At 40.4% G+C, this 16,959-nt stretch overlaps 1 protein-coding gene across 24 annotated transcripts in view; it reads right to left on the reverse strand.

Annotated features, from left to right (window-relative positions):
* KIAA1217 (KIAA1217 ortholog) overlaps positions 1–16,959 on the reverse strand; it is a 372,954-nt gene that overhangs the window by 13,859 nt on the left and 342,136 nt on the right. For 23 of the 24 annotated variants that reach the window (XM_062633607.1, XM_062633605.1, XM_062633609.1 and 20 more), the window contains 5 exons: positions 14,373–14,548; positions 7,527–7,657; positions 7,140–7,287; positions 5,005–5,497; positions 4,109–4,289 (listed from right to left, as the gene is read on the reverse strand). In XM_062633607.1, the coding sequence (XP_062489591.1) occupies positions 4,109–4,289; positions 5,005–5,497; positions 7,140–7,287; positions 7,527–7,657; positions 14,373–14,548 (1,129 nt within the window). The remainder of the gene's footprint in view (positions 1–4,108; positions 4,290–5,004; positions 5,498–7,139; positions 7,288–7,526; positions 7,658–14,372; positions 14,549–16,959) is intronic. The other variant, XM_062633601.1, reaches the window with a different exon arrangement.

The raw sequence follows: 16,959 nt of genomic DNA on the forward strand, positions 1-16,959 counted from the left end.
TGTTTAGGGCTAAGTGCTCCCTCTAGGCAAGTTATTGCATAACTATCCACTCCTGGGGCTGTGTCAGGTTTCTTCAGTATGCTGCCTGACCCCTGGGGCTGGATGGAGCCCTTGTCTGACCCAGCTTCATCTTTGCTCCCTTCTTAGATCAAATGTTCCTTGAAGCCGCTTAAGCTTAAAGAAATGCTCTGTTGTATTATCTCCTTCTCTGGTTATCTGGCACTCACTTGATGATTGCAAGATGAGTGAAATTCCAGGTGCACTTTACATTAAGCCACTTTGGTCAATTCACACCACTCCATTTTTTGTAGCATCAGATACACTTCTACCAGCCCAAGGCAGTATCTGCTGCTGTAAAATCAGACTAATTCTCTAAGATGGTGTTTAGCAGACTATGATGTAGGGCTTGTGCGAATTCCTACTCATTTGAATGGGCTCAACTCATTTAGTTTTTCTCACACTTACTAAGCACAAGTCTGTATGAGAGACATGAGGGCCACAAAGAGAGACTGATTCCTGACATCTCTTTAACATCTGTGAGACATTCATCCATGTCCATCTTCAAAAGGGGAAACAAAAGGGAGAAATACGGGCAACAGAAATTTTCAGTGAGTGTGGCAGGAACACAGGGCTAATCCCCCTCACATCCTTTAGCTGGAGTCATTAAGGAGAGGTTGTGATGGGGTTTGCTCACAGACAACACAATGACACTGGGCAAGGCAAAACTTCAAAGCTGGATTTCTGTTTTCTTTACTAAATGATTAGATTTCCCCAATCTAAATGGGAAGGAAACAAAAGCTGAAACAAAAGCAAAAAAACTTGGGAGAAAAAAACTTTAGGAAAAACCTGATTCAAATGCATTTTTTCTTATGGTTGGGGACTTGTAGCATATTTAAAGAGGGAGGAGTAAATGGACATGTACAACTTGCTGAGTCCAAGACTACCCAAGAACAAAAAAGTTACTTCATGGAACCTTCTTTGGTGCCAAAGGGCTAAGCACTTCTGTTAACAAAATGGGAGTTGTTCATTGCCAGCTGTTCCACTGAACCAAAACATTCTTCAACACCGAGCTGAAGCATTCTTCAACAGGCACAGACAGACTGGAATTAATTTCTCCCACTGTACAAATTTCTACTTGCACCAAAAGAATCTATCACGTCTTAAAAAGATCTCAAAATAGTAACGCCTGCCTTGAGGCAGCCTTTGTAGTCAGAGAAGCAAACTGTCTTTAATGGAAGTTACCGATCACTCAGCACGTGCAAAATCAGAGCATTCTCACATATGAAGGCACAAAGACAGATGAAGGAGCCCAGTTTCTAACGTGCATGCTAGAGAGAGTCCCCATATTTTTCATTGAATAACCCTGATAAAAAAAGGTGAGTTGAAGTAAAGACATTAAATAAGTATTTACAGAATCATCTGCAAAGTTGCACAAAGTGTGTAATTTTACATTGTTTTGTTCTTTTGCAGGGTTAAAAACCAAAGTTTCTTAACTGGGTTCTGTTTCGAGAATGGCTGAGACAACATATTCTGGCAATGCGATCTACCTGGGTTCTGCAGTGAAGGCAACAGAGGACTTCCTTTGCTAATTTATGGCCAAAATATCTTATGCACTGTGTGCGTACATAGGTGGTCTCTCTTTCCTTATGTTGCTCAGCCTTCTAGTCTACAGCACACTAATACTGCAAACATATCTTGAACCGTAGAAGAGTTGGGTGGCATGTGAGAAATTTAGTTAGATATTAAAGAAAAGTTTTGCTGTTCCCTTATTTATGTTACTATTACAGGGTTCATTATGCACAACAGAAGGCAAATGTCTCAATCTCATCAGATTTCTCCTTAAATCTGCTGGCTACACACTGTGCAACATTGCATTCTAGAAGTGGATTAGTTAACTACACCAGTTAGTTAGCAAACTTCTCTGTTACTGTGCTCTGCACTTTTTAAGATGTCACAGCTCACTGCACCCATGTGGTATGCATTTTCAGTCACTTTTATGCCACACACACATTATAGAAGACAACCGTGTTGATCAATAGGCAGTAACCTGACTGAATACTCCCAGAACTCTAAAATTATTTCATGAGGTTCAACAGAGATTTATTTTTTCATATGTTTGTTGTGAAACATCCAAGGGCCACAACTTGCCAATGTCAAAGATGCGCCCGGACCAAAATGCTGGATCTGGAAAAAGCCCTATGAATCCTACATGAATTTCTGTACACAAACCCCAGGGCATTGCTTTTCAGCTATTTACAACTTTGGCATGCCAATGCCTTGGCTGCAGCATGCAGCCATGGTCTCCACAGCTCCAGAAGGACACAGGGGAGTTAGAGAAGGGCAACTGAAACTAGCCAAGGGAGGAAGCAGCTGGCATAGATGTAGGGACCAGAAAGGCTGCAAATTGGAAGCCTGGAGCCTGTGGGGCAGGCTGACACCTCCAGGATATGATCAAGGTTATTCACTGCCTTCATGATTTTATAAAGGGAATGCAAAGCTGTTGTTTGCCAAATTGCAGAGTATTAGAACTCTGGGGATCTCAATGAAGCTGGTATGAGATCAGTTTAAAATAGATGAAAGAAAGCTCCTACACAAGATGGGAAGCTTGTTGCCACAGCAGTGGGGATGCAAATGGTATAAGCAGGTATAGAGGAATAAAGGAATAAAAGGTCCATAACAGATATGAAAAGGAGGAGGTTGGGATATTCCCCTTAATACCAACTGGGAATGCTGGGGAAGTACCCGCAGACTGCTGAAGGTGGCCTTCCTGGTTGAAATTGCTAACTTCAATTGCTGTTCTACCCACACAATGCAAGTTAGTCTTTCCTTTTGAAGGAGATTCTTATGTATTCAAAGATAGATACCTTTTTAATTTCTCAGCCTTTACTTCCTCATGCTAAACAAAACTAGTTCTTTCTTTTTTGTTCCCCAGAGATGATGCTTTTTTTAGAGCTCTGGTGATCATCGCTGTCCTCTTGACTCCCTCCTATTTGTTCAGTCTTCCTTGAAGTCCAAACCATTGAGTCTGGGAATTTCTATGGAAGAGCTCACCACTTCTGAGCAGATCCATGTGTCTTGTAGATATTCCTGTTCATTTCATTATGTTTGCTTGGGTTTTGCTACAGGGTCACAGCCTGACTCACATTCAACTTGAAACTCTGTATCTGTAAAGAGCCAGAATGCTTACTGTGAATGTTGCTCTCGTTCATTCCTACGTATCTATCCACTTCCTGAAGAGAACTTTGCTATGTAGCATCACAGGTCATTTTCAGACCTCTGAGGAACTCATTCAAAACATTGGCTGTATTTATAGTTTAAGACTATGAAGTTAGCAAGGATCATTAAGTTCAAATAGTCCCATTTTCCACTTAGGTTCAATGACTTCTATAAGCAGGTCTTGATTCATGCACACAGCTTGTGCCTGAGCAGCCCTTCAGAAAGAAACACAGTATTGCTTGAAGATCTGAAGTGGCAGAGAATCCCATATGTTCATAATTAAACTTTAGTGATAAGTTACTCTGAATGTTGAAATTTGACAGCTAACTTTTAATGTGGCTTTTTCTAGCTTCAGCTTTCAGTTGCTGGAACTTGGAACATTTTCTGCAAAGTTAAAAGGCCTCCTTACCCTCAGAAACCTCAGGCGTGTCTTGATCTTCTTTTGGTAACAAATCTGTCTACAAAAGAGTTTTTTATGTTTCTGATGGTACAATCATCTGCGTTCAATCTTTTTGTGGTTCTTTCCAGAGCTCTCTGTAATGCTAAACTATTAAGTGCATAACTGAACACAGTACATTAGATATAGATATAGTATCTCTGTCAAAAGCAAAGTGTACTCTTACTCTCCTGCTAATGCAGAGTCTTTATATCCAGAGGACAAATTCTCTCAGTTGCAATATGGAGAAATCTGTCTTCAGCTGGTTACCCACACTGGCACTGGAAAAATCACTGCATCCTGTGCATAGGACTGCATTATTCCTCAGAAACATACTCACAGCTACGATTAAGAACACAGAAATCTGCAAACTGAAACCATTCTAGAAGGTAGGAAAAATATAACATCTTTCCAGATATGCAGTTCTTTAGCATCATTTATTCTAGCAAACCTTACCTGAGACATCTAGCTTTTCCAATGCATCCCCTTTTGGCAGGGCTGCTGGCTGTGGAGGCATCTCCAAGTTAGGAATTGACTTCATTATATTGGCTTGGGCCTCTTCCAAGAGCTTTTCAAATTCCTTTCCATTATAGTGATCGAGGTTTTGTCTTTTCTCTTCCCATTTCTTTTCAGCTTTCTAGACAAAAAATAGTAAAACATCTCTTTATTTCTCTGATTCCTGTTGTGATCACTTATTTTAAAAAGAAATAAAAAATCCATATGGAAACATTCTAGGTAAATACGGATAGATTCTTACAGCTATAATCAGCAACTAGAGGAGTTAACACTAATTGTACACTGGTTCTGACTTCTGTTGTGCTAGAGATGGCACAAATACATGACTGACAGTGGCCACTGCTCACTAAAGGAACAAAGGCAAAATTTAAATCTGGGTCACTCTTTTACTGTATCACACTGGTGATTAAAGTGCATGTCTGTAATAAGACATGAGAGTTCATTTGTGGATTTTCTCAATACCTCTGTGTGTGAAACCACTGGAACTTTACACTCTTTCATTTTTACCTCTCGATAATGAGGGATATGAAGATTTAAAGAATGAATGAAATCCACGGATGCAAGTGTTGCCAGAAATAAGGTATTCTAAAAAAGATTTTTACTTTCTAATTTTTTTATAAAGGTCAGTTAAAAAACACCGTTACGCATTTTGATTGCATGTTATTATCCTGTTGCATTTAAGATCAGAGGGTATCTTCAAGAATGCATGGTGTAGTCAGGGGTTAAGCATTTAGGTCCCCAGAAAGCATTTTAAAAATCCCACCTGCAGTCTCACAAATGAGACTGGGAGCTCAGACCCAAAGAGAGGACAACTGTTTGAGTGGAATACGCCGTACCTCAATTGACACAGCTCGGTTTCTGGTACTTGCATTGTGAATTTCCTCAATGAAAAGACTTTGCATGGTGGTGCCATTGACAGAGACCTGTGGTGCTGGTGTGGTTGGTGTGGGCTGGGATCCTGTTGCAGGCTCTTGCAGGGGAGCTGCTGGGGTGGCTGAGGGGTGGCCATCTGCTGGCACACCTTCACTGTGGCTGGCTGCAGTGGGTGAACCCTGGGCATGGTTGACCAGTGCTGAGGAGTGCTGAGACTGATGGATGACAACAGGCGAGCTCTGCACATGATGGACTGTCATTGCAGAGAAGGGGATGACTTCTGACTTGACCGATGACACCTGGGACTCTGATGTGAGGTTTTGCTGTGCATGTCCCTGGGCATGCTTGAACTCCTCCTGGTTTTTCAGAGTCTCAGCTGCAGTGGTCTTTTCCATAGTGGAGTATTGCACGGCTTGGGATGGATCCACACCCCGCAGCAGTCCTTCTGTAACATGTCTGCCCAGCCAAATTGAACACAACAGCATGACACATGGTTAGCAAACAGGCAAGTCATGAGCAATAATTAACAATGAACTTTTGCAAGGGAAAAACCTGTATCAAAAATATCCAAATGGTGGGTTTTCTTCCTGATCCTCTCAGTTGTGTGATTTTACAGATTTCTCTCAGTCAAGGACTCAGAGTTTTAAAGAGGCCACTCTAATTAGGATGTTTATGCCTTTTGAAATGTTTACAGGCCTTCATGGATGTACTAGCACGTTTTGACCAAACCATGAGTTACAGTGGGTTATTTTAGAGAGATAATGGAAATCAGGTGACTTAAAGTTTATATGCTGCATGTAGCTAACAACATGCTCCTGGACTATTAGCACAGAAAGTAGGATATGAGGCAGCAGTCTGCCAAATGCCAAAACAAAGCCTTCAAATGATACTTCATGAAGGTCTTGTCTGTGAAGAGTTTGCAGTAGGATGAGCTGAGGATGTAGTCAACTATTTCTGGTAGCTAGCTGTGAAATGACTGAGCTTCAGATTGTAGCTAGCCAACAGATGCCATCAGTTTTTCCATTACTGAAACAGAGTTTATGAGGCTTGCTTAATACATAATTTCACTACAAAAAAGCTTTTGGTAAAGCTTTTGCATACATAACTTATTGCATTGTTTTCTTTTTTTCCAAACAGGGTGAGACAGGAAATAACTGCAGTAATTTTTAAGAAAAGGAGACTAATATGAAAGGATATAGATGTTTATCTACATGGAAAAATAAATGATTGCTCTTGTAAGACCTGTTACACAAACCATTTTATCCATCTGCCCGTACTGGCAAATCCATTTTACATATGCTCCAGGATATATGGAAACAATAAGAATCCTACATTCCTTAGAATAATGCTTATGAGTTACATTTTCTTGTAATTGAAGTAAAATTGCAACCACCACCACTGACAGTTTGGCCTGATCCACTGGTTTTGAGTATAAAATTAATCCAATGCCTACTGCTTCATATAAATCAGCAGTCATTTGTTGCTCATATATTCTGACAAACATAGCTAAAACTGGCTTTAGTGGACACAAATGTTATCTAATATTTCAAATCTGATGCATACCTTGCAGAGAACAGAATAAAGAATTTGCATGAATTCAAAGGCATATTGAAAAATATTTATTTCTTTCAGAAGGTTTAGGGTACCTTTATCCCCTTAGAATCTTTTCTGGTTTTGTTTCTTACTGTTACATTTTTGGGGATGCATGTTTCAGTCTCAGGGAATATTTCTGTTAGTTTTGATTGCAGTGATGGCCTACAGTTAATTAGCTCACACATGGGACTGATGCCACTCTGCAAGCTTTCCCATCCAGGTACTTCGCAAATCTGGAAGTCTTGAGTTCAGAGGGAGCTAGTTGACTGAAAATCATAAGATCTTGATGACTGGGCCTCTTGGTCAGAACAGAACCACTGCACGGAGCACAGGAAAGACTAGTTTGATTTCCCTTGAGGGGGCTCTAGAAAGAGTCTATAAAATGCTACAAGGAAATTGCCTGATAAGAGGGGGAGAACCCAAGCCCAGAAGCTGTTTTAGCACTGCTTGAGGAAATGCTTTAGCCTTGAGGAAGGAAAAAGACAAAACAAAAATCCCATCTCACCTCCTGAGCATGGTGAGGATATCGGTCATGCTGCGCACACGTTTCAGCAAGCTGTCAAGCTTGTGTGGCTCTTCCTTTAGGAACCTCACGGCTTCTACCTCAATCCGGAGAATTGCACGCATTTTATTCTGCAATGTTGGGAACTCTCCTGCAAAGATAACACCTGTGAAGCTCAAGAGGAAATGATAAAAGCCCTGGGACAAATGCATGATGGGGTAAATGTCAAATAGTTGAATGCCTTCCTCTCTACAGGGGCCATGCAACAAGCTCCTTAATTCCCACTTTGTATCTTTTTGGAAGTGAGTTAATGCTCCCAGATTGAAGGCAAAAAACTGTTCTCAGCCACCGTGGTTAAAAGAACCAAAAGTGCAAAGGAGAAGTACATACCTTTCAGGGTGGCAACAGCTTCTCCCACTTGACGCAAAAGAAAGGCTCCATCTTCAACATCTTTCAGTGTAACTGCCTTGCTGGAAGCACTGGAGTCCTTCTTCAGGTCCTCAACAAATGCCTCCAGCTCACTGGCAAAACAAAAAAAGTGGCCATGAAATGTAAGCAGGGCTTTCACATTACAGTCAAATACATGTAAATGAATGGACTAAACTAATCCAGAAACCTCAACTATGGCGTCTTTAAATCTGACACCACAGGCTGAAAACAGCAGGGTACCACAAGGGGAAATGAGGATGCTGGAAACTCACAGCATAGGAACAAGCTGACTGATTGATTTCTCTGATAGGCTGAAGATGTGCAGTGCATACTGACCTTCAGGCAGCTGTGCTATAAAGGGCAGGGGGTGTGGTGAAACACATCTAAGAGCCAGACCTCTGGGGATGCAAATCCTGGGAGGGTACAGACACACTCTACCACTACCATCCAGTACTGGTTTGCACCTGGGATTTTCTCATTGCTGTTGACATGCAAGGGAATTCCCAACAGTGAAGTAAGAACCCAAAACCTGGCATTAATGGTCCCTTGACGCAACCTTATTTATCTGCAGGGTCCTCTTAGACAGGATACAGGGTCCTGTTACCAAGAACAGACAGACTGAAACAGCAAGTGTACATTGTGTGCAGTTCTCACTCAGCATTTGGATTTAAGAATTAATTACTTCAAATGTCTTTTTCCAACCAGTGCTGTCCCATCCTTCCTCCAACTCCATCTGGTGATTCCTCATCACCTTTCCCAATATTTTTTCCATGCTTCCATATTTATGCAAATTTTCACAATCCTTCAGACATATACACTTTATTTTTGTTTAGGGGAGCCACGTTTTTTTTCCATTTAAAGTTGAGACCACATTGCTTTAGCTGGAGTTTCCACACAGAAGCTTAAAAATTTCTAAAGAAACCCTGAAATGCATTATGTGCAACTATATAAACATCCATGCAAATACCTTAAAAGGATCATAGATTCATAGAATGGTTTGGGTTGGAAGGGACCTTCACTCAGTTCCAACCCCCCTGCCATGGGCAACGACACCTTCCACTAGACCAGGTTGTTCCAAGCCCCATCCAACCTGGCCTTGAATACTTTCAGGGATGGGGCAGCCACAGCTTCTCTGGGCAACCTGTGCCAGTGCCTCACCAGCCTCAGTGAGGATTTTTTTCTAGTATCTAACCTAAATCACCCCTCTTTCAGTTTAAAGCCATTCCCCCTTGTCCTTTCACTACATACCCTTGTAAAAAGTCTCTCTCCAGATTTCTTGTCATCTCTTGAATATATATTCTAAGAGAAATTCACCTCTATTAAAATATCAAATTTCCTGACAGGAATATTCTGAGAAGCCTGATTAATTGCATGGTAGAAAATAATGCAAAGCAAACTCTGAATTGACAAATTGGCTACTCATTTTAACCTATTTGCCTCATTTCTTGCATCCACTTAGGTAGCAGTTTTGCCATTGCTGTAAGAGAACCAAACTATGGGCTGATTGCCTGAAAAGGGGTAGGGGAAGACTGACTTCTGCACCAACTTCAGGCCTTGAATTTCTTTATACTTCCCTTGTACCAGCACTGCCACAAAGATCCAGCAGGAAATTACTTATTTTCAGCCAGGTCACTTCCTAGATCTGTCTCAGTGCACAGGTGACACGGGGGAAAAGAGAGGAGTAGGTGGACAGTAACAGGATAAAAAGGAGAAAATCCCTTGCAGCACAACTCCACACTTACGTCAATTTAAAGTGGAAGCAGAGTTACACAGAACAATAGCAACACAATAGTACTTCTGATATACAGAAAACCAAAACCAATATTAGGATCCGGACACCAAGTGCACACAGCAAAGAGTTCATTTCAATCCAAAGACTAAGAACTTTAGAAACTATAACAAAAATTTTGAATTAAGAATCAGAAGTTTCTTCTGAACAGATCACAGAGAAGTGGAGGTAAATGATCCTGTTCCCATTTTAAGCCCACTTCTAAGACTCTGCCTTGAGAAAACTGAGGGAGTCAGTATTTCCACTAGCACAAGCATACTTGCAGGAAACAATCCAATGGACCACACGATGGCAGCAAGGGAACGTTTCTCGGGGTATTTTTCTAGGGGAAGAAGCTGCGATAATGCAGATTGCTGTCTCTGTGCTTGCCTTTGCTAGCTATAAAGGCAACCAAAAAGATAAGGGCAGAAGCTTAAATTTGTTCACAGATGGAAGGAAGAAAAAGGAGCACAGACAGAACAATGTTACGATGTTTTAGTAGGTTTCTGATTGTCGGACATATAAAGGGAAGACTTTCAGGTAGCTGACAGGGGCGTTCTTTCCCCTTTGTTATTTGAACAGAAAGGTCATCATAAAGCCCCTTGAATTCCATTCAGTGATACTATCAAACAAGTCAACTGACCCTGAAATTACTCAGGGGATAACATATTACACTGCCTCCTGTGGTAAACTGCAAGGGAAAAGAAACTTCAGCCTTCAGAAGCTGAAGCAGCAGCCTCCAGCATTTCTTTTCCATCACTGAGGAAGCAATTTGGCTTTATAGATTGGACTAAGCAAACCCAATTAACAAGAAACTCACATTAATGCAGTTTCAGAAGGCTAATACAAGATGAATGATTTTTCTGCATCTGTGTTATACCCAGCAGAGCCAAGGCAAACTCTTATGCTGAGATCTTTCTTTAGGCAAAAAAGCATCAGAGGATCTGTCTCAGATTGCAGTATCAGTAGAACAGGTTATAAAACAAACTGACAAAATTAATAGTAACAAATCACCCAGGCCAGATGGTATGTGCCCTGAAGTTCAATAGTAGCATGAGGGTGAAACAGTTGAACTATTAATATTAAGCATCTAAATTCTTGATTAAAATTGCTTTGGCACCGGCATAGTGGAAAGTGTCAGGGATGATACAAAAACATGTTTAAAAGGGGATGGGACTATCCAGGGAACTGTACCCTGTTGAGACTGACATCTAGGCTGGTGTAATTGATAGATACCAAAATGAAGAGTACACAGTAAAGAATTAGTGGACCAATGGATAAATATGTTGTGCTCTGGAGTAATTAATGTGATTTGTGTAAAGCAAAAGTAAGTCTCACAAATCCACAAGGAAACAACAACAGCATAGGGACAAGCTATAGCCCCAAAGGCTTTCAGCAAGGTACCTCAGCAAAAGCTTTCAAGAAAACAAAGTTGCCATGTGACAAGATAAAAATTCTCTCATGGATAAAGTACTGGAAGTAAAGGGAAGGGATCAGTGAACTGCTTACTCAGTGAACGTAGTTTGCTGGTGAGTTCCATAGGGATTGGTGCTAGGGCTGGTGCTTTTCAACATATTGTAAATTATTTAGAAAAAAGGATGAATAGTATAGTAAAAAAATCTCAAAAGAATATTACATTATTCAGGAGAATAAAAATGCAAGGTGACTGCAGAAGGCTGCAGATGGACCATCTGATACTAATTGACCAGGAAAAAGCCAAAGATTAAATTAACTCTTAATAAAAGTAAAGTAATGCTCATGAGGAGAAAGAAAACCAAACCCAACCCCACCTAAAACCAACAAGCTCCCCAAACCCTAAGTTATTATACACAGTAATGAACTTTGAACTGATAATCACCCTTTGTGAGCGAGATGTTGGATTTGTAATGGAAAGCTTATGTGGAACAGGACAGGGAGGCCATTGCATGAAGTCATGGTGTGTCCATGTCTGATATAGCTGTTGCAGGCTCTGCTCTCCCTATCCCCATCTCACAGACGTGCCCTAGAGTTAGAAAGGGCATAGAGAAAGGCAACAGGATGACAAAATTTATAGAAAGGCTTCTACAAAAGGGAGTAACTAAGCAGACTATGACTTTTTAGTCTGAAAAAGGCATAAGTGGGGGAGCTTCTACAACATCATGACCAGCACGGTGAGAGTGAATATTCTGCTGCGCATGATTTAAGAGTTTGGGGATTGATTGACAGATGAAAGATTCAAAAACAAACAAAAAGAGACTCTTTCAACCCAAGAAAAGGATTACTCTATAGAATTCATTGAGCCTAGACGCTGTAGACAACAAAGTTTACATACATTTTTAAAAATGCATAAGTTCATGAAAAGTAAACAATCCATGTAGAGGTTTTGCATATGAAGATATCATCTCTGATTTGGAAAATCCCTGAGCTGCAAGCAGATGCACTCTGAGCCACGTTCTTGTATCTTTCCCCAGGTATCTGCTACTAGTGGCTCTCTAACACACTAAGGAGGGTTTTGTTTTTACTGAGTTACCCTTTTACAGTTACTCTTATAAAAAAGCCTGATACTTTTCCTAACAAACTATAAATTGTAACTTCGTATGGATCATATCCAATTAGACAGATTGGCTGTGGCTATAATTTAAATTGCTGTGCTTATAAACCCCCCCTCTATTAAAGTGCTTACAATAATCTACAATCTACAATATAGTAGTCATACCTGCTCCTCACAACATAAATACTTCATTAGCCAATGTGTTGTATCATCATCTGTCCTTGGTCAGGTAGATTTTAAGGCTAGCATCTACGACACCAAAAGCATTATAGGACATCTCTAATGCTGAATCAAACGACTAGATGGAGAAAAGCTCTACCCGGTTAATTCTGAGTGTTTATTTCACGGCTACAAGTGTGCATAAACACTATGTGTAACTGTGTTACCTAGATTTCATTAGGTATCTCTGAACTGTAATCCTGCTACAGCTGTGACACACATGGGCACACTCCTGTAGACAACATCACAAATGGTGCTCCACAGAAAACTTGCTTTGAAACGTACACCGACACTTCTGCTGTTTACAACATGAAACCACCAATTTTCTTATTTCTTTATTTCCCAGACATAATCTTCAGAATAGCAGAAAGGAGAACTTTTAAAGCTGAGATTTATCACTTCAGAGCAGTAAACACACTTTAGTAAGTACTGCAGAAATCCTTAGGCTGTCCTGTCTTGCATGAGGCCAGTCTACTGATTCAGTTGCATGATTTAGAAAAGGTCAAGAGGACAACAGTTGAAATTCTAAGCAATGGTCCATTTTTTGCCCTGTTGTTTTGCATTTGTTTATATATCTGCACTGGGATCAGCTTAAATGAAAAGTGCCTATATAGAATGTTAATCTTTCTCAGCGACATTTGATGTTTAATTTTGTGGTATATGCTGTTCATTATTAACAGCCATCAGCAGCTGAACTGATACTGTCAGTTGTTGTCAGATGTGACACTGGGCTCTGATCCTGAAAACGTGCGAATATATGACAAAGAAATCTTGTTGGACACCACTGATGATTTTTTTTTGTGTGTGTGTGATTTTATGTTTACTTCTAGCATGTCTCCAAAAGGGTTGAACTAACATTTACAGCCTATGAATGATCTAAGCAAGATGTTTTCCTGTAACATTAACAAATGAAGCTGCACAGAAGCAGCAGAAACTCTGCAAACAGAAAAAATTCCAAACACTGATAAACCAGAACCATATTGCAGTCAAAGTCATATCCTAAATGAACAGCTGTAACAGCTATTGCCATGTGCACTTGACCTCACTCAGTATCCATTTTATGAGGGCAATGCTATAAACACTCATCACACAAATTGTTCTTTCCACAGAGAACAAACAATCTAGAAGCTAAGCAACGAGGTACACAGGAATAACATGATGAACAGGAGGGTAATTACTTAAGACTATAACACAATGTTATTTAAGACTTCAAATTAGATGAGAGGATTATATACACTAGCACGGACTGTTACTGCACATTCAACTTCTCTTCACAGAAAACAGACTCCCTTAGTAACAGTCTACTTTGTCTTTACAGATGCATCATTTTTATTACAAATCTTGTTAATCTGACAACACATTGATCAACAGGAAAGATTTACACTCCTTAGCTGTCAAGAGCTGTACCCTTATGACTCTTCCATCATCTTTTCCAGTAAGAAACTGACTAGAAAGTTTCTCTGTATTATGGAGGAATTCTTCAGATGTGAACTACATTCAGTAATGAGAAATAATTAGTTATATAGCATCTTCCAAATGTGAATGTTAGAACTAGTTAAACTGCTTATTGATTTCAGCTTTGTCTTGCCTCCTGCTGACTCTGAACATAGACTACAACAAACAACTGGATCCCATCAGTCTTGGCAGACCAAAGTTTTTTGGGAAAAGGTCTTACAAATGACATACACAGGAATAAAGAGCCTTTACAAAACAACAAATAAAAAGAAAAGTATTTTTATCTAAAATTAAGTGTATGGAAATCCCAGTAAGTAAATTTTAGATGGAGACTAGCACTGTTGACTGCAACTAAATTAAATCCCCTATTTATGAGCTTCCCCTACCTCTTCTTTGTAACAGCCAAAGTACTTACTAATGAAATCTGATTTTCATACTTAAAGCCAAACTCATTACCTTCTTTTGCAGCCATTTGTTCTTGAGGAAATTCCTCCCGCCTTCCCTAAAGCATAATATACATAAAGCTGAAGGTGAGAGCTAGAGTAGGGGCTTTCAGAAGACAGAGGTGGTCATGGTCCTTATACCCCCTTTACAGGAGACTTCTGAGGAGGTTTCAAGAGGTAGGACTTACCTAGTGGCTGTGCTAAGGAGGACTCCCAGGCAGGACCAGTGATTGTACAACACAAAGTTTTACAGTCAACATGAGCGCAAGCAAACACATCTAAAAACAGCATATGTGGGTGCAGTTTCACTGAAGACAGTGGTGAAAGTTACTACTTTATGGAAAAACAGAGCCAGGCAAAAGCAACAAATTGCAAGAGTTTTCTCAACCCACCATAACTTCTTTACTATCTTTTCTTCCTCGTTGAGGTATTTCTGTCTTTCTTGTTCCACCAGGTTGCGCTGTCGCTGCACAGGATCTTCAAGCCTCTTCACAGTTTCAATCATTTTGCCATTGATTTCCATCTCTGCTTTCTTCACCATTGCTCTCAGCATCTCCTGGTTCTGCAGCTGTTGCACAAAAGAAATCAACTTCAGTTTTTCCTGCTTGACTGACATCCCTGGCAACAGAATACATTGTAGATACGGAAATAGTTTGGGATAAACACAGCCCTACTGTGTGAGAGAGAGCTTTTACCTTCTCATTTCCCTCTTTACCTACAAACATTATTCCGTGGGGCAGTGTTGGAGGTGAGAAAAGCCTAAATCTGATTAACTTCTAATGTATATGTCTACCTTCTAATGTATATATCTAACTTCAAGTTGCAAACTGATCAACAAAAGATGCTTGGATCAGTACACCACCTTAGGTACGTAACTTCTGCAAGGTTTGTGGGCCTTTAGTCTGCTCGGTCCAGCAAGAATCAAGAATTAATCATGACTTAGGAGAATGCCGGAAACCTGACTTCCACTCTGTGTGTATCTCGCAAGCCTATGCATCGCACTGCCCATACGTGCCTAGTGGATAATCCCACACATTAATGTCAAGGCTGGAACACACTGCTGTTGTCAGAATGGAATTTTTCAGTCTCTCAAGTGGCAGAGGAAGGATTGTGCCATCCGGTGTAATTTAGTACAGACATACACCTCATCTGCAATACATAAAACCTCCTGTACCCACCAAAAATCCCTCTTCATAATACGGTCATTTTCCTGAGAACTGTAAAAGTCACACCTTCTTCCTTAACTTAGCCTTATATTAAGTACCTAAAGCATTGATTTTCTTACTGATATTGTTTGCAGAACAAAACACAGCTAAGAAAACGAACCAGACTGTATGCTTTTGTGGGAAGCCCTAGAGAAGCTATGCCCCCCACTCACACAAACCAAAGTGTGATAAACAGGGCTCCATCTAGTCACAGCTTTAGGATACAGGCAACACAACTCTGTCAGCCCAGCAGCCATCTCATGCTGTAAGTTTTTTAAAACACCTGTGTCAACTGGGAGATGAAGTTCCAGTTTTAAAACTAGCAATTGAACTGTCAGCTGTCTTCTGAACATCCAGGCTTAACAGCCAAACCACATGTAACAAGCAAAGTAAAACCACTGCCTAACAGGAAGAATCACAAAAATGGGTTACCTACAAGACAGTATAATGCAAAGTGACTTCTTTTTAAGTTGATTTAAGAGAATTCATGGGATTCAGAGAAAAAAAAAAAAAAGGAAAAAAGCCTTTGTCCAGGCCATTCTCTCCAATCAGTGTGGGAATTGGAGGAACAAGCTCAACTCTCCCCTCCCAACTGTTCAGTCCTTGTGTCTGACTCTGCCTTCTCCAGTGACACACGTGCAATGAGAGGGAGGGTGACACTTCACTGAAGTGTAGGAGTGGGGCTGAGCTGCAACAAGCAGAAAGTGTTAGCTCAAAACTCTGCTGAAGATAAGCATTAGCTGTTAGGGAAAAAAAATAAGATGGAAAACATTTGAAACAGCACAGATTTATAAACACTGTCAGCTGCTTTATACCAGACTGGATTCTTTTGAAGACAGTGCATATGTGTATTTTTCCCCGCTACGGGATTAATGTTTCGATTTGATAAATTAAAACCTCTTACAGCAGGGCCAGCACAGCTGAGACATGCATCTCTTTCACTACACCATATTTTCAGGAAGGAATTCATAAATGAATGAATGAACGAGTGAATGAGCATGTAACACTTCAGTCATACAGTTAATTCACAGCTCTTTAAAAAGTGGGAAATTTGACACAGGGAAGTGACTTGGGATATGTGAAACAACTGATCTGAGGTCAGTGAGAAGGTCAGTGAGAAGGAGCCAGACTTAAGTCTCAGATGTCCAGAATGTAAGTCTTTATGTTCCTCAGCTAGTAACAGTGACACCCAGTAATACCAAAATTAAGTATACGTGAGTATCTGAGGTTAGGCAATTGCAAGTACAATTCTTTTCACCCTATTATGAAGGTATATAGGGGATCTGTATTTATTGTAGTGACATCTACAGCTAAGGGGCTTGTCACTTCCATTTATGCAGTGCTTGAACAGTATTAGAACGTTCCAGTCACAAAAGTTCATCCATTTCTGATTACAAGGTTAGGGAATAAAAATAAAGCTCTGCAATATTTCAGAAAGCTTGTATGATGAGGACTCCCAAACCTCAATGTCTGGAGTGAGCTCCTGAAGTCTGGGAAATGACTCATCTTGGAATCAAAGAGATGTTTTTGCCATTTCTATGAAAATTCATGCAACACTTGGCTAATTCTGGAAAACCTGGTTTTGTTCATGCTTGGGGAACAGGGACAGAAGAAGATGAGAAGGAAGAGGTACAGATGGTTACAGAGAGAGAAGAGAAGGAACCAGAGGAGTAATTGTGGGTTTAAGCAGGGCAGAATCACCAGCCAAAGGACAACATAAGGCAGGGCAAACATAAGGCAGGAGCAGAGGGGAAGAGCTGGCTGAGGAACAGGA

The sequence above is a fragment of the Pezoporus occidentalis genome, unplaced genomic scaffold (genome assembly GCF_034315485.1).
Source record: "Pezoporus occidentalis ecotype Australia unplaced genomic scaffold, CSIRO_AGI_Poc_V1 ctg40, whole genome shotgun sequence".
Lineage (NCBI taxonomy): Eukaryota > Metazoa > Chordata > Aves > Psittaciformes > Psittacidae > Pezoporus > Pezoporus occidentalis.